The 21,153-nt window shown below is 38.4% G+C and overlaps 1 protein-coding gene across 1 annotated transcript in view; it reads right to left on the minus strand.

Moving 5' to 3' along the window:
• Positions 1-11,323: 11,323 nt before the first annotated feature.
• The window catches only part of LOC126293399 (coiled-coil alpha-helical rod protein 1), a 55,780-nt gene continuing 45,950 nt past the window's right edge, over positions 11,324-21,153 (minus strand). The window contains exons 4-5 of the mRNA XM_049986609.1: positions 20,278-20,502; positions 11,324-11,602 (exon numbers count right to left, since the gene is read on the minus strand). Coding sequence (XP_049842566.1) covers positions 11,483-11,602; positions 20,278-20,502 — 345 coding nt within the window. The 3' untranslated portion in view covers positions 11,324-11,482. The remainder of the gene's footprint in view (positions 11,603-20,277; positions 20,503-21,153) is intronic.

A 21,153-nucleotide genomic window follows, 5' to 3' on the forward strand; every position in this document is an offset into this window, starting at 1 on the left:
TCGCAAACTGTGTTGAGTATTTCTTCTCTTTCTAAGCATTGTGTTGTTTGTCAGACTCCTCAGTAATATACTGTCATGTAAACCATACTAATTTTCAGAGAAATGCTCAGAGACAGTTGCTGCTATTAGCCACAGTGTTCTTCTCGTAAGGAGTTTATTGTCATTTCAGTCAGTCTCCAGCTTTCTCCAAGTGAACAATCAGTACAGAAGATTGAGCTAGACAAATTGTAACAGCCATGTTTTTTGTCAAGAAGAGATTTGTTGAAAATTTTTTTGATGTTGTGCAATAAAAAGTTACGGGATCAAAAATGGATGCTTTAGTTGCTGTGACATAATGAACTGAGGCAAGGAGGGACGAGTGGCCCTAGCGATCAGCAAGAAGCCTGTCATTGGTGAGGAGGCAGTGAAGGAGTTTCTGAAGTAACTATGGAATACTTACCGTATTTACTCGAATCTAAGCCGCGCTTTTTTTCTGATTTTTGTAATCCAAAAAACCGCCTACGGCATGGAATCGAGTGCAAAGCAAGCGGAAGTTCTGAAAAATGTTGGTAAGTGCCGCCACAACTAACTTCTGCCGTCGAATATATGTAGCGCTACACAGGCATGCTTTGTAGGCACAAAGATAAATACTGGCGCCAAAACCTCTGCGTCAGTAAATAAATTAAAAAAAAGGGGAAGACGAGCTTTTTTTCTTCTCCACCCCGAGTTTCGACCACTGCATTTTCATACATTATGCAATGAAGTAAATACAAATTCCGTATTGTTCATCTTCGAATGTAGCAGAATTTCAATGTACTACGAAAATCCGACTGGCAAGACAGTTTGGGATGTTTGTCAATGTGGCCAACTCTACGTTCTGAATTTTTTCCTACCTGTGAGAAGAGATGGTTGCAAATTGGAGCCTGATAAAATGTAAATCACATGCAGTATTCTCTTCACCATAAGAATAATACGAATATAGACATTTTGCCATGTATTCTTTCGTGTTTGCTGCTATCTCAAATCCTGTCTGCCTAATAAACTACAAAACTACAGTGACACAACAGTAAACGCAGAAGAATCGTGTCATGCTTATATTTGTATTATTCTTATGCCTAATAGTGATATGGTCAGTAATGAAGCACGGCAACTGACTAGATTTTTAAAACTAAGGTGACTCTAATTTCTGTGCAGAATTTCATGTACTCTCGTTCAGAACATGTCCTATCATACGCAGTCTATTATTTGGTTCTTGTTCATCATTATCAAAGAAAGCAGCAGTGTAAGTAACAACAAATAGCAGTCTCTTGCCATTGTTTCACTAATGAGACAATTCCTCTCTTTTTTTTCCCCCCATTGTAAGCAGCGGTAGCGCGCACAAAAGCAAGCCATGCCACGAGCAGTGACAGGCCATAAACACGCACTCTCAGAATGCGACAAACAATGCATGACACAGTACAGTAATGCATTTTCAGCTTAGAGTGACATAAACACCTATAACAAAGAAACCGGCACTTTTCAGATGAAAGCAATATAAGCAATCGTTTCAAACCAGACGAAGCACGTGAAAAAGGAAGGGTACCGGTATAAATACGGACAGAGCGCCAGATGCATAGCAATGGCTACCTGGTAAAGCTTAACTGCTAAGCTTACGACTCGAACCAAACTACTGTGGCTGTATCGTCATCCATTCGACCTAAATTGTGTTGCCTGAGACTGCAGTTTTTGTGTGTGTGTGTGTGTGTGTGTGTGTGTGTGTGTGTGTGTGTGTGTGTGTGTGTGTGTGTGTACTGCCCTGAACGGACGGCCGAGATATGTGACAAATCTTCTGCTTTCAGAGATGGCAGCTGAGAATTGCTGTGTATGCAACAAATCCTCCAGAATTGGGAAACGAGTGGAGGTTTAAATATATCGAAAAATTAGGAGTAAGGAACCAAGTGAGTCTGGGAAGTTTATATCATTCTTGTTGCTACATCACTGAGGCTTCAATGTGGGTAACAAACACAAAGTTTTAGTGGATAGAGCTATAGAACACCACCTTCACTGGCTGTGGGGGTGTGCCGGTGTAGGTGCATTGATGGGGTAGAATGCTTGTGTAGTGCTGGAGTGGGAATAGGGAAGGGGATATGTATCTGGGAAGACTGGGACGAGCTAAGGTTGAGACCAGATTCTTATGGGAGTGAAAGATCTGTTACAGGGAGAGTTCCCACCTATGCAGTTCAGGAAAGCTGAGTGGGGAGAATCCAGATGGCACAGGCTGTACAGCAGTTAAAGTCAAGCACATTTGATTGTGTTTTCTGCTCAGCAAAAGGGTGGTCCAGTTGTCTCTTGGCCACTGTTTGGCACTGGTCATTCATGTGGACAGATGACTTGTTAATGGTCGTACACACACAGGTAGGGACATAATGGTTGCAGCTAAGTTTTCAAAACTAACAATAGTTATTTGATGGAAAGCACCTTGTATCTAATGAGGAGCTCTTGGGAAAAAGTATCTCATTGTTTAGGAACACACCTAACAAGAAACAATGGCACACAGAATATTGAGGAAAGCTTAGTGTAGATCTCAAAGTGGCCTACAAAATTGAAATTCTAAAATATTCCCTGTTATTGAAGGTACAAAAATAAGTATTATATCTGTTGTTGGAATACTCTCTTAAGGTAGTTACTTGCAGTTATGACATTAAGGAAAAGCAAAATTATTTTTGTCACAACTGGATCCAGTTAGTATTAATTCATTATAAGTAGAGTCTCCATTTATTTCTTACTCTTATTCTAATTTAATCTGACTTATGTTGCTTGTCATCATACAAATGTGCACTAATTTAAGTCATTTTATCCACTTGTGATGACTAACTGCTTCCTGAAGAGCCTCCCTTGCCCCTAAAAACAGAAAAAAATATCAGTAATAATGAACACAGTATATTGGCACAGTAGCTTGTCACACACAAGCAAATTTATGCAATCCACCATGTTGGCAGACCAATTCCATGGATATTTTTGACCGATCTGGCCTGCTTATCGCAAACCCATAATTTTCCACTAATATGCTGGTCCTGCCAGATGGATAAAGTCATTCTCTTATTTGCCTGGAGGCCAGGTCCCTCTGTGAGTGGAATAAATAAGCAAATTTTACTTTGATGTTATCTTTAGACAGGGTGGGCTCCATGCTACAGAAACATGGCTCAGTAATGCATGAAAGCATTCCACCATAAAAACATATTATCCACAATGCTTAGGTATTTAACTATAGGACAGCATTAAGAGAATTTAAAATTCATAAGGATTGTGTAATTCTTTTACAGTACAGTTTAGAAAGTTTTTCTGTGTCGTTGCTGGTCAACTCCTTCACCATACTCGAAGCAAAAGAATTGCAGTTTTGTGAAAACCACAGAAAACTCCGACTTTCCAAATCTGACCCATTGTTGAAGACCATCCCTGTGTGCCCAGCTAGGGAGGCAGGGTCAGGTAATAGCCTGAAGGTTATATCTCCACTAACACACAGATTGGAGCTGACTGTTTTCCAGAACCTGTCAGAAATATATGTGGCCATTCACTAAAATCCAATCATGTGTTGTCAGCTAATTGTTCTTGCAACCACTATTATTGTTTTGAGGAGTTATGATATTCCGAACTGTGATTTACATTTGTATCGTACACTGAGATGACAAGTCATAGGGCAGCAATATGCACAGATACAGAGGCCGAAGTATTGAGTATGCATAAATCCAAACAAACATTTACAGGACACAATTGAGAGATCGGTTCGCTCACAGAATCTTGCATCAGCAACACGTCAAGAATGAACGGCTGAAGAGGCAGCATGGCTCATTTTCTCTGTAGGGGACTTACATTGACATGTTGAGTCCATGGCACATGGACTTGCTGCACTAATCAGGCAAAAGTAGGCCCAACATGATATTAGGACGTATCCTATGACTTTTGTCACCTCAGTCTACGGTGCTGAGGCAGATGCTGCAGTGGAAAGACATGGACTCGTACTTGACAAGATAGCTTGTATCCCTTCTGGCCATTGAGATTCCCTAAATCTCATAAGGCAATTTCCAGGACGATTTCTTTTAAAAGGGTACAGCTGATATTTCTTTGGATTCTTTTGTAACCCACACTTGCGCTCTGTCTGTAATACGTTGACTGTCACACACTTAGTGACGTGTTTCACTGTTGGACACTGTTTTCCATTCTAGCGAATAGCTATTGGTTGCATCCTTCGTTCATTCCAGGGCTGGAAAGGTATCTCCTCACAGAAAAGTGAAACGGTGTCCATACATACCTTTTGCAATCGTTGAGAGAAATTTCCATTACAGTATTGCTTTCTACAGTTTATCATTTGAGTTTGAGTATAATTGTCTTTGATTGCTTCCTGTCTGTAAGAAACATAACCCATACATATAAAAATTGGCTAGGTGCTGTAGCATTGTGAGTTTGTTCCGAGCGAAAGTTTATTCTAGGATAACTAGCTGCATGTAACTTCGGGGGCTGGCATCTGCCATCCTAAACTTGAGACACACACGCATGTATCACTACCTGCTATGGGACGCTATCCAATATCTGTTACTGGACACTTACATTCACCACCCATAAGAACCTAAGTAAATGATATTAAATATTACTCAGTCATTTTCAAAATCGGAACACTACCTTTTGACATTCAGGAGAAGATTGTATCCAAATTTCAGCTTTATAACTATCATAGTTTCAGAGATAAAAAAAGAAAAAAAAATTGCTAAAAAAGTCAAAAACCGACTCTTAAGAAACTAATTTCAGCTAGGAAATATAATTGTCTGTCCTTTAGTATTATCTAAAAACATAAACAGAACTTGCAGGGTGCAGAATTAATTAATTGAGGTTTTCATATTAAAATTTAAATTATTTTTCATAATATGAAAATAAGACAAAATTATTATTATTAGTGTCTAAGATTGTTGTGGGAGTAAGTGTTGGTGAATGAGAGTGTGTACGAGGGACATTCGTCAAATTTTAATGTTGCATTATATACCATCTTAAGTAACTTGCAAGAGTTACGTAAGCCTGTCGTGGGAAAATGTTCATAGGGAATTTACCCACTTTGTTGATGATGCATGTCTAGGTGTGATTGCCATTGTAACAGAGCTGCCAGAAAGTCAGCTGGAGTATTATCTGTATCTAAAGGATATTTACAGATTTATTGCCTTTTAGTTTATTAAACATTAATTTAGTATTTGTATATTAGAGTGATGTAGATGCATCTGTATGTAAGGATTGGTGTAGGCCAGTTTTGGCGCGAGTATGATCATGAGGGAGCATTCTGATTGGCAGCAAGTATGGTTAGCCAATCAGAATTGAGACGGTTCCTGCCCATTACCTGATAGTTATACTGGGAGTGAGGCCACAAGAATGGAGTCTCTTGGCAGCTTTGAACACGGACAGTCATGTTACTACTGCGAGTCAAAATAATGTGTAAAATGAAGGAATATTAAGTTCCTCATGTTTTATACGTGGCGTGACTAAAACTGATGTAGTTACGGACAGTTTTGTGAAATTTGGAAGTTCTAGAACTGTTTAGTTGGACAGATGTTTCATGTGAAAAGAGTGTATGAATTGTGAATGTGAAGAAAATAGCCAATAGTTTAAATGTGGACTGAATAGTACCATTTCTTTAGCTAGATGGACAAAATAAACCTTTTTGTGTGGAAATTATGGACATTATTTTCCAGAAGCTAATCCATTATCTTAGCACCCGATAAATTTGTTATTGACAGGTTTTCTACAGGACTTCATTTTATTACTAGAGTTGCACAGCCTCAGTAATTGTAGGTATTATGAGGGGTGTTTGAAAAGTCCGTGCAAAAATAAAAACTACTTATGTGTTTGGGGTAAACCTTTTTTTATTTTTTGATATAGTCTCCTTTTAGACTTGCACACTTCGTCCAACGCTGTTCTAATTTGTTGATCCCTTCTGAATAATAGGAATTGTCCAAGTCTACAAAATAGCTATTAGTTGCTGCAATGACCTCCTTATTTGAATAAAATGTTTGTCCTGCCAACCATTTCTTCAAACTGGGGAACAAATAATAGTCAGAGGGACCCAAATCTGGAGAATGATGTGATACGAGTTGGTATCCAATTTCCATTAATTTTTCGACCACAACTACTGAAGTGTGTACTGGTGCATAGACATGATGGAAGAGGACTTTTTTGCGGTCCAATTGCCAGTGTTTTTCTTGCAGCTCAGTTTTCAAACGGTCCAATAGCGATGAATAATATTCACCTGTAATAGTTTTACCCTTTTCCAAATAGAGTCGATGAGGATTATCCCTTGCGAATCCCAAAAGACAATTGCCGTAACCTTTCCGGCCGAAGGAATGGTCTCCGCCTTTTTTGGTGCAGATTCTGCCTTGGTAACCCATTGTTTAGATTATTGTTTGGTCTCAGGAGTATAGTAATGTATCTATGTTTCAACCACAGTGACAAAACAATGCTTGAAGTCCTGCAGATTCTTCCTGAATAGCTGCAAACCATCCTTGCAACACTACACACGATTCCATTTTTGGTCAAGCATGAGCAATCGCAGAACCCATCTTGCAGATAGCTTTCTCATATCCAAATATTTATGTAAAATATTATGTACCTGTTTATTCGAGATGCCCACAGCACTAGCAATCTCACGCACCTTAACTCTTCTGTCATCCATCACCGTATCATGGATTTTATCAATGATTTCTGGAGCTTTAACCTCCACAGGGCATCCAGAACATTCAGCATCACTTGTGCCCATTTGGCCACTCCAAAAATTTTGAAACTACTTACAAATTGTTCTGATCAAAGGTGCAGAGTCACCGTAATGTTTATCAAGCTTCTCTTTAGTCTCCCGAGGTGTTTTGCCTTTCATAAAGTAACATTTAATCACCATACAAATTCTTTTTGGTCCCTTTTTTGACAATCAAGTAACTTCCTTGATTCACACGAATGCCAAATACAAAGAAATAAACCAATATGGCTGAAACTTGGTGTGCGTTCTTTCCAAAGACACTACTAACTAAACATGACCTCTCAGACTTTGCCCGGACTTTTCAAATGCCCCTCACAAGTTGTGTTTTTATATCAACATAGCTTTTACATCATCTTGTAAGTATCTACGTTGCTGAGTGGAGGGACACCGAGCAGACGCCGCTCTGAGGTAGGTGAATTCTAATTTGTCTATACTCAAAAGCCCAGCCATGCCACAGTGTGTGTAGGACTTGCTCATTAAGGGTTGTGTACAAACTTAATTATTCATATAGACAATCCATCCATGCCAGGAATTCAGAATCTCAATTGCTTCCTGTTTTTGACTTTTACCATAGTGACCCAGTCAGCCTGAATGCAGAACTGTTGGTTGTTTTAGTTTCATATTTGATAACAGATGACAAAATAAGTATTTTTTGTGTGATATAATTAAAAATTAAGTATTTTAGGATTTTTTCCCTTTCCTTCTACCGTGAACCTCTGCGTCTTGCCAAGTTTGAGGATTCTAGGTCAACTGAGAGTACGCTATAGATTTTGAATAGTGAGTTTGCGAGTATTAAAATGTGTGACATAAATGTCTGTTCTTTTTACTTCATTGACTTAGAAGCTTTAATGTTTCGCACTACCAGGGGACCAAAGACTTCAGTATGTGACATAAATTTCAATGTGATAAAGCTACCTGTTCCTGGGAGACAGGCAGGCAACAAAGCGATCCTATTAGGTTCTGTGTGTGTGTGTGTGTGTGTGTGTGTGTGTGTGTGTGTGTGTCCTGAATCTCCTCCTAAACCACTGGACCAATTTCGACAAAACTTTGTACACACATCTCTTATTGTTAGTCAACAGTCGTCATGGGTATAAGAACTACCTGGTTCATCATCATAAACACTGATATGTGTTTAAAACTGTTGCATCATGCAAGATATTTAAATTTATTACTTCTTTGTCTTCTTACTCTGTTCGCAACATATTTCGCTAGCAGTATCAGCACATGACACTGAATGTACCTAGACAAATATGTTATTGGATCACGCAGTTCAAGGGATATGACATCATAAACACTGAGATACATGGAAAAAATGCTGCATCATGCAATCAGTTTTAATACACTAATTCTTTATTTTTAAGACAGTCCTCAGTTGAGTCAACTTCAGGAAATCTCTGACAGCTGGCAGCACTTTTGACTGCAAAATGCAAACGGCTATAGGTAAAAACAATCACCAACTGTAGAGCTACGAAGAGACGTTTACAAAACTGCATTGTAGACATGCAAAACAGCTGCACACAGTTGTTTTTTTTAATTTGTATACTGTCCTACATTTGTACATTATGCATATTTCTTTGTACGGCTGTTTCATAATTCCAAATTGTTTTCACGAATACATAGAAATGAAATAATATACTTCACTACAAATGCAGTTCTTTTATGTTTTCATTTCTAATAGAAAATTGGCGAAATGAATACCTGGGCAATGCTTGGTTTGTTGGCTAGATGGTCCATAAAGGATGTTCAGGGAAATATTATCTATCCTGTAAGTATGAATAAGGACTTATCCAACATTACTGGAAAATATCCATATTTTCTGAACTTGTAATAATATATTTTGTCCTTCAGGTTTTATTTATCAAATGTAATATATGTGTATCTGGAATACTACTTCTGTAATGTTGTCAACATGTCACTTGCAGTAACACAGTGACAGAATTCTACATCTGCATTGTGTTCAGCAAGTCAGCAGTCACGCGTAGAGAATCGTGTTGTTTTCCATAAAATTTGTCCCCTTCTTATTTAATTCACAGACGGAATGTAGGCACTGCCTAAGAGATACACCTAAGCTGAGATATGGCTGGCGTGATATCCTTTCTTTTAGGAATACTAGTCGAGCGAGGTCTGCAAGTCTATGAAGTTTGGAAAGTAGAAGAGAGTTACTGGTGGAACTGAAGCTGATACTGAGTTAGTAACAGCAATACCTCTGTAAGGCAAGATTCTGGGTTAAAACCTGGCCCAGTAGACTGTTTTAATGTACTGATTAGTTTCAGGACACAGCATGCTACTTCAGAGTGAGAGAGTCCTGGACTTTCTACATCACTAAATTAAGTTTCTTTGCTTGTCATGAAACATTATCTTTCAGAACGTTGAGCACTTCATAATAGGTCTATCCGCTAACTCTTTTGTGAGCAGTGCAAAACATACTTTACACCAACTGTATTTCCCTACTACTTTCATAGGAATATGCCATTTACCATCTCTATAGGTCCTGGCATCTAGGGGTAGTTTGCTGGACCAGTTGTAATTTGTTGTGAAATACAGCTTTTAACTGTCACAAAATTCCTCATGACTTTCAGGGGATTTGGGAAGTATACATACCACCAAATAAAATTGTTTTACAAGCCACCAGAAAATATGCTTGCCACCAAAGTAATTTTTTCATGGGTCATAAGAAGTATCCTTAAAACAAAATTAATATTTCTTTTTCTGGGCTGTGAGAGGTATACTTACAACTAACATAATAATTTTACTATGCTCATGGGAATTTGTCTTACCATCTTCGGGTGTGCTTCATATATTGTGGAAGTATCCCGTGTATAAAAACTTCAACAATCAGTTTTTGTCATGAGATTACTGTTGTTGTCGCCTGTAAAGTCTGATCACATTGCTTCATTTCTACATTGTGACTTAAATTGACTCATCTCTCTTATTACATGCTAAACAAAATTTATAGGATTGTTTTACGTGTTCTGGTGGCATCTGTAAACTTCAGTGCCACTGAGAGTATAATGCAAATGCTGTTCAACAATGGTATCTGTTCTGTAGACATTGACAGCAGACTGGAAAGGTTTGCTTACAGTGATGAAAGAGAAATGTGCCTGCAAAAGAGAAGAATTTCAGTTCCAAAGTAAAAGTTGCATTTCAACTGTAAAATGGATGGACAATAAACCTGCCACTAAAGTCAACTAAGAGAATGTAATGTATTAGGTTGAGGCTCTTGTAATGGGTGGTGTGGGATTCTCTTCTTCCTAGTAGGTGTGGCAATTGTAAATGCCTTTATATTATTGTACAAAATGAATACAGGATGAAAAGGATACCAAAATCAACTGAACTTTCGACTGCGACTTGTGAAACAAATGGTCAATGGTTGCATGAAGAAAGGCCATCCAGCAACTTTTACGACCTAGAAGAACGCCTTAACGCATACTATTTGACTGGAAAAATTAGATCCTATTCCTATTTCAGAAAAATCTGCAGATAGTGCTGAATGTGTTGTACAAAAGAGCTTGAAACAATATAACAAAGTAATATGCAGCTTCTGCAGAGTGCCTTCAGGTATCACCAATTTCATGGAAAAATTTATTTATTTATTTTAGAAATAAATATTACTCATTTACAAACACTTTATTATTGACATTGAATGTAAACTACTTGAAATAAAGTGTAAATGTTTTTGAAATGAAGTAAAATAAAAATACAAAGTTCCACCTTCTGTTTTTTCATATGTAATGGCAACCCATAATAGCACACAAAAGGGCAGGGCGAAGAATACCTACCCCATAATTTTTGGTTCCGAATCACAAAAATTAAATTGTCCAAAATTAAATATAGCAATCACATTTTAATGGAAGGAAAAGGTTTGCTGAGTGCCCACAAAAGAGGAACCACAGAAGGTTTACAGTAAATTTATTCTGCATAACTGAACAATCATTGTCTGGGTCATGTGGAGGACACACCTTTGAATTCCAGTGTTACCAAGACATTTTTTACTAACTGGGAGGACTGGAACAGCAGACACGCATGTCACAAGGGGGACAACTAGCATCTTTGGTCTGTCAAAATAAACATTAATACCCAACAACCCCATACTGATTACTGGTGACATCATAGGCACAGGACAACACATTTTCCCCCTACTACAATGAATGGTGTTTTCACATAGGGGCTTTGGATACCATTGAGCATTTCCTCAACACTTGCACAGTGACTAGTGGAAATTGGTAATGAATTACACAGCCCATTTATCAACCTTTCTCTACAAACCCTGTCAACAGAGTGTAATTCAGCCTCTCATGTATGTGAAAAAGTGCTATGTCACCCACTGCTTTCCATTGTATGCTAAACTGCAGGCTCCACATAATTTGCTGGGTGAATCAGGTCACAGGTTTGATGAAGACAGAGAGAAACCATCTGGATTACGACCTAGCTTAACAAAGTGTGGCAGTGTTTAAGCAATAACCATTCACTATTCCACGTTACTGCGTTAACCCAGATTTAAAAAAAAAAAAAATGCTCTAAGCTGACATAAATGAATGAGAGGAGGCCTTGTGTGTATGTGCAATAAATGGAAGTTAATTATGTTCTCAAAGTTTTTATTAAATTGATGTATAAGAAATGAAGTAACAAATTATTCAAAATGGACCATAAAGCAGAATTGTGGAGATATAAGTTGTACATCATAACACACATCAGTTTTGTATACCACCAACAGTCCCTTTATTATGCAAGGATAATTCATGCAGAACCATTGAGGTCCTCATGAGCATCAACAAAATCTTCATTTTCTGCAGCGGCATTTTCCCGTAATCTTGCATTCTCCTTGATGAGCAACTGTACTTTTTCTTCATATTTTTGCTGTGGAAAAAAAAAATAATTAAAGGCACCTTTGCAATATTTTAATGAAACACAAATTTCTAACAATTATACCATTGGGTTCCCAGGACACACAAGTAATAATGGCAATTGCTTCAATTCAATGTAAAAAACACAATAAACAGACCACTGTTGCTCAGTTATTCCTGTATTCGTGATACTGGATGAATGGAATAATTTCAGCATAGTAATCCTGTAGCAGCACTTTGAAGAGGCACTATTCAAGAGGAGGTTTAACTTAAAGAAGGCTGACTGGCAGTTCATTGAAGAGCTTGACTCAAAAGTGATAAACATTCCACCACAACCTGAAATGTACGAAACCTTCATCAAATGCGTCCATCAAGTTTCGAGGAAAACTATTCTGAGAGGATGCAGGACTCGGTATGTTCCAGGCATGTCCAATGACACCAAACTGTCGTTAGAAATATACAAAACTCTCCATGAAGAGGATCAATTTGCAGAAGAAACGATCCAAGCGGGTGAAATATTGCTGCAAGCCATTTCAGAAACTTGCAAGGCCAAGTGGAGTAACCTGGTAGAGAACCTCGACATGAAGCTGAACAAAGACAAGCCTGGAAACTGCTTAAAAACCTGAGTGGCGACGCTGTAAAATCACAAGACAATTTTACGAGTGTGACTCCTGATAAAGTGGCAACCGAGCTCCTACAGAATGGCAAAATAAAAGGAAGGACGCCCAAAGAAGTTTATCAGTGTGACCCAGAAACAGAGCATTATTCTCTTAGGGATCCCTTCACCATGGCTGAACTCGAAGCTGCCATCTCCAGCTTGAAGATGCATAAGACTGCAGGTGCGGATGACATTAGAGTTGAACAAATAAAGAACTTCACCTGTAAAACAATGGGGTGGCTACTAAGCCTAATGAACACATGTCGCCATGCTACACAGACCCAAAATGTGGCGGAAGTCTTGAGTCATTGCAGTACTTGTGCTGGGTAGGAACCAAACGAACCAAAAAATTTTCAACCTATCTCCCTTTTTGCCACACCTTCAAGATATTAGAACGGCTGGTACTTAACCTAATCAGTGCCACCGTCGAAGTGAAGTTTATCCCACAACAAGTAGGCTTTCGTGCTGGCAAATTATGCTGTAGTCAGATCTTGAATCTAACCTAGCACATCAAGGATGATTTTGAGCATGGTAAAATGGAAATGAGCATTTGGCGTCATTGCCCCTTAATTGGCAGGTCAGGCTGCCTTGGTGCACGTCTTATTACATTCGACGCCACATTGGGCGACCTGTGCACCTGACGGGGATGAAATGATGATGAAGACAACATAACACCCAGGTCCTGAGCGGAGAAAATCCCCAACCCAGCCGGGAATCGAACTCGGGCCCATAGGACGGCAATCTGTCGTGCTGACCACTCAGCTATTGGGGAATACTTGAGCGTGGTGAGATTACTGGAGTCACTTTTGTTGATCTAACTGCTGCACACGACACTGTAAATCATAAGAAACTGTTAAAGAAAGTGTATAACCTCACTAATGACTACTAACTATCATCCCTTATTAGCACCTTCCTTCAGAACAGAAGGACACCAGTGTAGAAATTGTATCCGATTGTTGGAATAGCCCCACCCAAGATCCGGAGGGCCATTGCTGCAGACAATGAGAGAACAAAGCAGGAGAATGACCACTGACATCCACTGTTTGGACATCAGGCAGCAAGATCCCACCTTAAATCCTGCAAGAGTTTCCTTGCTACGACTGCACCACTGGGGGGAGCAATTTGTCTTGCAACATGGAAGAGCTCACTGCCCGTAGACGTCTCACCAAAAGAAAAACTATCTCCTGGCACAAACCTACAGTACCCTGTATGGAGGTCCCTCAATCACCTAAGAGTGGGTGTCCCACAATGCAAGACCAACCTGAAGAAATGGGGAATCCTTCCAGCGAGTGCTGACACCGTTTGCGACTGTGGGGCTGAATAAGATCTGATCCACCTACTTGTATGCCCCCTCCTGGACAACCCGTCCACAATACAAGATGTTTACGAAGAAAATGACAAAGCTATTAGAGCTGCTATTTTTATGGAAATGCGGACCTGGCACAGAAATGAAAGAAAGGAATGATTTCAGCATAGTTCTGCAATTAAGAATAGTTCATCTGTTTAATACATGCTAGGAGAATAGGCACATAACAAGTGCCTGGAGAAGTGTAATTGCCATCCCCCCCCCCTTTTTTTTAAGGAAATAGGAATAACTGTCATGATTAAAGAAGGATAAATTTGATAGAAACACTGTGGAAAGGGAAGTTGTGCACAGATAGTGTGTTCATTGTAAAACAGTTAACAGAGAAAAGGTGCAAATTCAATATGAAAACATATATAGCTCTATAGATTATGTAGGGGCCTTTGTGTAAATAGGCAAATACAATGAAGCTAAATAGAAAAGAAGGCATCCCAAACCAATCGTAAAGGTTCTGAAAAATAATAATTAAAACAGGGGCAGGAATTTCAAATATAGTGACTGTGAATCAGATCTCAGATACGGGTGCAGTTTATCACCAACATTGTTTAATATATACACTGATGAAATTGTTAGAAGGTGGACACAAGAAGTACATTGTGAGTTACATATATCACAGTATGAGACCATAAACGCCAGCCTCTTTGCAGCTGTTCAGTTTATTGTATTTGATGATGAAAATAAGTTACATTGTGCCCTACATAAGTACCACCAAGAATACAATATGAAAATCTAAAATTAATAAAACTAAGGTAATAGCATTTAATAGAGCTGACCCAACCAGATCCAAAATTATTATAAATAATGAAGTAATTGAACAAGTTAACAGTTTGAATTTGTCAGGAAACCAAATGAATTATCAATATAAAAGGATGTTCAGAAAGTTCTGTACCGTAGGCATAACGGGCTGTGGTATTTTTGTTTTTGGAGTGTTGGCAACATTGAATGGTAGAGTGGGAGGGGCGGGGGGAATCCCCTGACCAGATTGAGCATCACAGGAAAATGGTAGTATGTAAACTCACGTTATTGTATCCATTTGCATTTTCACATTGATAACAATTTGTGCCAAGTGCTGTGATCAGCTTCATGCTTATGGAAAGAATAACACCTAACAATTCTTTTTTTGCGAATAAAAATGGTTTACAGCAAAGGTGTTATGAAAAGAACAAGTGTGTTTAAGTGGTGAAGGGAGTTTAGCGGGCTCATAATAAATGTTCATGATGAACAGGAGTGGAGACCTTCCATTCTGAATGATGAGTTGGTGCGAACTATCAAGGAAACTGTTCTTGAAGACTGCTGACTGACAGTGGATGACATATCTGCAGTGTTTTCATAGTTCACCAGAACTTTCTTACACAAAACACAGAAATGCTGGTATACTGGAAACCATATGCAAAATGTGTCTCAAGACAGCGCACAAAGCAGCACAAGAAAAATCGAGTCAGTAGCGCCTGCAAGTTTGTTAAGCAGCTTGAATTGGAAGGTGAGGATTTTCTGAGCTCTCTTGTGACTGAAGATAAACTGTGGGTCACTCATTACATGCCTGAGACAAAAAGACAGTCATCACAGTGACATCACACCAATTCCATCCACCAAAAAATTCAAAACCACAATTTTGGTGGGAAAAAAAAGAAAAACATGGTCTCATTTTATTTGGAATGAAAAAATCATGATTTTGATTGAATTTCTGCCTCAGGGGGATACATTCAATGCATAAAGATTTTCTGAGACCATAAAAAAAAAACTCAAAAAGAGAGAAATGCTGACAAGAGAAGTGTGAGTGTTGCATGACAATGCCTGTCCTCACACAGCCTTAGCCACCATTGTGCTCTTGAACTTATTTGGCTGGGATGTTCTGAACCAGCTCCATATTCCCCCAAATTGGTGCCGTTAGATTATCATCTTTTTACCTCCCTGGAAGTTCATATAATGGAAAATTTTCACTGATGAACAGGTGCAGAAGGGGGGGGGGGGCTATATGTATATGCCAAGACTGGATTAGGGATGTACAAATTAGAGAAGAACTGAATGTTGAAGTGGTAAACAACACAATACAGAAACAGGTGGAAAGGGTATGTGGGCAGAATGACAGAAGAAACAATTGTGGAGACAAAGGCCAAGAGGAAGAAGGAACTCTGGTAGGCGCAAAATGAGATGGGCTCAACCACAACCTTTGAAGACAGAACAGGCAGTTAGCCTACTACCTGTAGGTGGAGGTGGTGGTGGTGGTGGTGCTGTGCAACTAAGTACATTGACAGAAAAAAAACCATCAAGAAGTAAGTAATGTAGAGTAATGAAATTTCAGGAATACATTTGTCTAGGTAACACATTTAAGCGATTAAAGTTAGAAGAACGCAGGTTAATATAAGTGCATGATAAGATATTGCAAATGTAAAATTCTGGTATGTTAATAAAGGTGTAACTGCCAGAATGCTGAATGCACATAAATGTGCATGTGTTTTGTCATACAGGTGTCGGATGTCAGTTTGAGGGATGGAGCTCCATGCCTGTTGCAGTTGGTTGGTCACTACAGAGATGGTTAATCTGGTTGTGGATAACACTGTAGATGTCTGATGATGTCCCATACATGCTCAATTGGAGACATATCTGGTGATCAAGCAGGCCAAATCAGCATGTCCATTCTCTTCATAGAATGTTGGGTTACAACAGCAGTATGTGGACAAGCAATATCTTGTTGGAAAACTCCCCCTGGAATGCTGTTCATGAATGGCAGCACAACAGATCAAATCACCAAATTGACAACCTGATTTTCAGCCAGGACATGTGGGATAGTGACCGTATTGCTCCTGCTGTCATATGAAATTGCACCCCAGACCATAACAACAAGTATAGATCCAGAGTGTCTATTATGAAGACATGTTGGTTGCAGGCACTCCTATGGCCTCCTCCTAACCAACACACGCCCATCACTGGCACCGAGGCAGAACCAGCCTTCATCAGAAATCACAACAGACCTCCAATCCGTCCTCCAAACTCCATATATCCTGTATATCAGCTGGAATAGCTTTGTCATGGTTGGTCTGCCCAAAGATCTTAATCATTGTAATGGAATGTTATCTACTCAAGATGCTTTCTCTCGATGTAGGTCGTTTAGTGCACTGTCAAATTCTTTGCACAATGAAAATAATCAATTATTGACAATACACTGTAACTTAAGTGGATAGATAAAACATCTACTCACCAAGCAGTAGTAGGAGAACACACACACAAAAAGGTTTAACTTTTACAAGCCTTCAGAGCCAGCGGCTCCTTCTTCAGACAAAAGAGTTGAGGGGGAATAAAGAGGGGTGAAGGAAAAGGACGGGAGAGGTTTAGGAAAAGGGTTACAGTTAAGAAAAATCGCCCAGACCCTGGGTCAGAGGAGATTTACCAGATGGGATGAGAAGGAAAGACTGATTGTTGGGAAGTGCACTGAATGAGATTTGAATCCAGTGAGCTTAACGGTGGAATACACCTTTCCCTTCAACCCTCTTCCCTCCCCTTCAACTCTTCTGTTAGAAGAAGGAGCCACTGGCTCCAAAAGATTGTAAAAGTTAAATCTTTTTGTGTGTGTGTGTTCTCCCATTGCTACTTGGCAAGTAAATTTTTTATCTATCCATTTACATTAAATTCTTTGCACAGTATCATATCTCATCTTCATTTATTTCCATATTCCTTTCCATAATGCTTTGGTTTCCTTCCTTTGTATAGTTCCTGTATATTTTCTTCCACCTTTCAGCCCTCCCTTCTAATACTGATTTAGCATCTGAATTGTTGATATTATAAATCTGCTTCTTTTTCTCCAAAAATTTCTTTAATTTTGTTGCAATCAGCATTTAACCTTATTACATCTACTTATGTTTCCACAGCTTTGCATTTCACCTTTACAGAAGAAATGGAATACTTACAAAAGGAAAGCCTGAGGGGAAAGTGGACATATCTACAAAAGTGTCTGATTTCAATGGATAGGATGACTTCAGGTTGTTGGTTTCATGGCTTCTGGTGATCAAGCAAGTAACAAGCCAACCGTACCATATGAATAATATAGAATAATTTCCAGGAAGGTATCTGGGAAAGTATTGCATTAGTGTCTGATGATGATGATGATGATGTATTTAATTTGAGAAATTTTACCTGATAAATTCACTTCTTCAGAAAAAGCATTGAGCACACACCCATTTACATGCAGATGTGACTCTGACTAACAACAATGTTCTCCCACCAGAACCCTCCTGAAGATCCTAATGAATATGATGAAACATTGAGTTAACAGAAGTAAAAGGAGAATATCATTGCACCCTAATCACCCAGAAAATATTGCTTTTATTGGTAATGGCGTATGCAAGGTTTCACACTTGGTTGATTATTAACGCAGCTCCCTCACATTGTTAATAAATAGCTTATCTCATTCCACATCACCAAAGGTTTTCCCTCACAACAGGATAAATAAAACACACCAAAATAATGAATTTGTGAAGGAATTGTCCCTGTTTTTATGTATAGTATTAGAGACAAAATGTTGAATATCTAATCTAGGATGGCTCATTCATGATTTAAAATTTACTCACCAAAACACAAATCTGTCACATTAGTCTCTCTTCCAGCCCACTTACTGGCCTACCTGTTACATTTCTGATATTACAACTTGATAATGAATTCTGTTGGGAAGGGCATACCACAGAGTTCAAAGTTTTTAATGTGCAAAAGCATGTGGTGAAAATTCAAGATCATATAGAAACCTGTTCAAGGAACTTGGTATTCTAACCACTGCTTCTCAGTATATTTATTCCTAAATGAAATTTGTTGCAAGTAATATGTATCTATTTCCAACCAATACTAGCATCAGTACTAGGAATAAGGACAATCTACATAAAGACCTAAAAACACTCTCCTGGGTCCGAAAAGGGGACAACAGACATTTCCAATAAATTTCCAGCAATTATTAAAACTTTAGTGTCAGATAAAGTATAGTTTAAACAGAGTTTTTGAAGACTTTTTGATAGGTAACTCCTCCTACTCTATAGGTGAATATCTTAACAGGGACTGTTAGACCAACTTCAGTAAAAAAAAGTCTGTTTTAGATTTCAGTTTTGACAGCACTTGGTCACAACAGTCAGGATTAGATATTTTGTGTATGATAAATTTATTAAAAGTGCATTACTTTATTTCATTATGACATGGCATTAATTCTGTAAATATTAGCAGTTCCAGTTTACTGTAATGTATTAACATATTTTGACAATCTCCCGACAAATGATCAAAGTAGGTAGCATTATATTCAAATGTTTTATGTTACACTTTCTTACTTGATCCACGCCCCTCGAGAATCGTCTCATTTTTGGATCTATGGAATGAAAACTGAATCTAATCTAATCTCTCTTTGCATAACACAGTAGTATGTACCTTTGAGCACAGAGCCTTTTACTGTAGACATTAGAAGAAACTGTGGTTTTAGCTCTGTCTATAATTTTCCCATCACATACCTTACCAAATTGTTTATTATAATAGGTTAGAATTATGCTAAACAAGAAGTACTTTTTTAGGTAAGCAAAGAGAAAGGCATAATTTGTATACAAAAAATTGTCTAATTTTCAAGCTCAAGAACATTATAACCGTATCAAAAGGAAAATTCTGCCAAGAAAAGTAGTAAGTTATGAGACAGAATTGCTGACTAGTAAATCCATTTGGGAGGCAAAATATGTACTACTGCAGACAGACACACATAAAAGTGACATCACTGCTGCTTGTGGAACTGTGTTTTGATAAGGTTAACAGAAACAAATTATTACAGATTCTGGCAGTTGATCAGGTTCCCAAGCAAGTTATCAAAAATATTTACAAAATTTACAAAACAAATTATCCTGTATGAAGAGAGGGAAAATTATCAGAATATGGCAGAATCCATGCTGGAATACAACAGGGAAAATAGCCAGTACAGAGTAAGATCTGCGTGAAAAATAAAATTCTGGAAAGAGTGGACACATTCACATATTTAAGCTGTACACTATTTTTTCCAGGAGAAACAGATCTCACTGAGAAAGCTTCCACATACAGAAAAACAATGGTAATCATTAATAACGCAATGAAACAGTCCCTAGTCTGGAAATATACCACATTATGCCTTTATAAGACCTGCATTGTGCTGTAGCAGCGAATTCAGACAAAAAGGCGAAAGGTGCAAAAAGATGAAGATTAAGATATGTGCTGTGGCAGCAAATTCAGACAATAAAGTAAAAGATGCAAAAAGATTAACAGTCTGTCAAATGAAATTCTTGAGACAAACAACTTGTTACACCAAATGTAATCACAAAAGGAATAAAGGTGTTTTGAAGGTATGTAGCATGAAATCCATCACAAACTGTATATAGAACTACCAAAATAACTGGAGAAAATGTGTACAAGTCCATGTTACACAAAAACCACAATGGTGTAAGATTGTTTGATCAACCAATGGAAATATGGCAGGAGAACTTGTTGGTGACACAGTAACAGTCTGAGATACCCTATTTTTGGAAGGAAGAAGAAGAAATATTTGTTTGTTTATTTATTTGTTGGCATCAAAACAGTATCAATGACTTCTGTATGTTCTCTATGTAATAAGCATACGATCTCTGTGATTCTTAGCCCTAAGTTTAAGTTCCACAGTAAGAATTTTCAGCTCGGTATATACCTTCAAGTCATTGAAGAGCGCGACCTGCTTTTCGTACTCTGCTTTGACATCAGCATTGAGGTGTGTCGCGAGCTGCATCTTCTTGACGGCTTCTGCATACCTCTCCCTCTCTCCCTTGATCCTTTCCTCCATGGCATTTACGTCACGCTGCAGGTGTTCCACCTCCATGTTGCGGATGTTCAGCATGTCCTTTGTAAGGGCTACAACCTCCTTCAGTGATGACACCTGAAATCCATATTACAAGAGCAAATATTTGAAAACCTGTTAATAACAAAAAGAAACAGAAAACTGCAATAGGAGAAAGGATGTGCTTGAATACAGTGGAACACTGAGTTTATTGGGGATTCAGCTGCAACAAGGATGTGTGGGGAAAAAAACAACAACAAAAACTTGGACCCTGTTAAACGAGCCATCCCAGCATTAATATAAAATGATTGGCTGTCACCAAAGAATATCTGCAATATCAATAAAGAGCAGCATGAAGAATTCTGTAATATTTCATATAACAAAATAATAATTTTTAAGGAATAACAGAAAATGGAAAAGAAAATTGAGGATCTGTTAGATGATCATGAGTTTGGCTTTAGAAAAGGTAAAGGCATCAGAGTGTCAGTTCTGATGTGGTTGATAATGGGAGCAAGAGTGGAGAAAAATCAAGACATGTTCACAGTATTTGTTGACCTGGAGAAATTGTTCAAGAATGTAAAACGGTGTAAGATGTTCAAAATCTTGAGAAAAATAAGGGTAAGCTATAGGGGAAGGCAGGTAAGATACAATACGTACAAGAACCAAGAAGGAACAATAAGACAGGAAGGCCAAGAATGAACCACAGAGATTAAAAAGGGTGTAAGAGAGGTATGTAGGCTTTCATCCCTG

Source organism: Schistocerca gregaria, chromosome 10 (assembly GCF_023897955.1).
Source record: "Schistocerca gregaria isolate iqSchGreg1 chromosome 10, iqSchGreg1.2, whole genome shotgun sequence".
In the NCBI taxonomy this organism is placed as follows: Eukaryota; Metazoa; Arthropoda; class Insecta; order Orthoptera; family Acrididae; genus Schistocerca; species Schistocerca gregaria.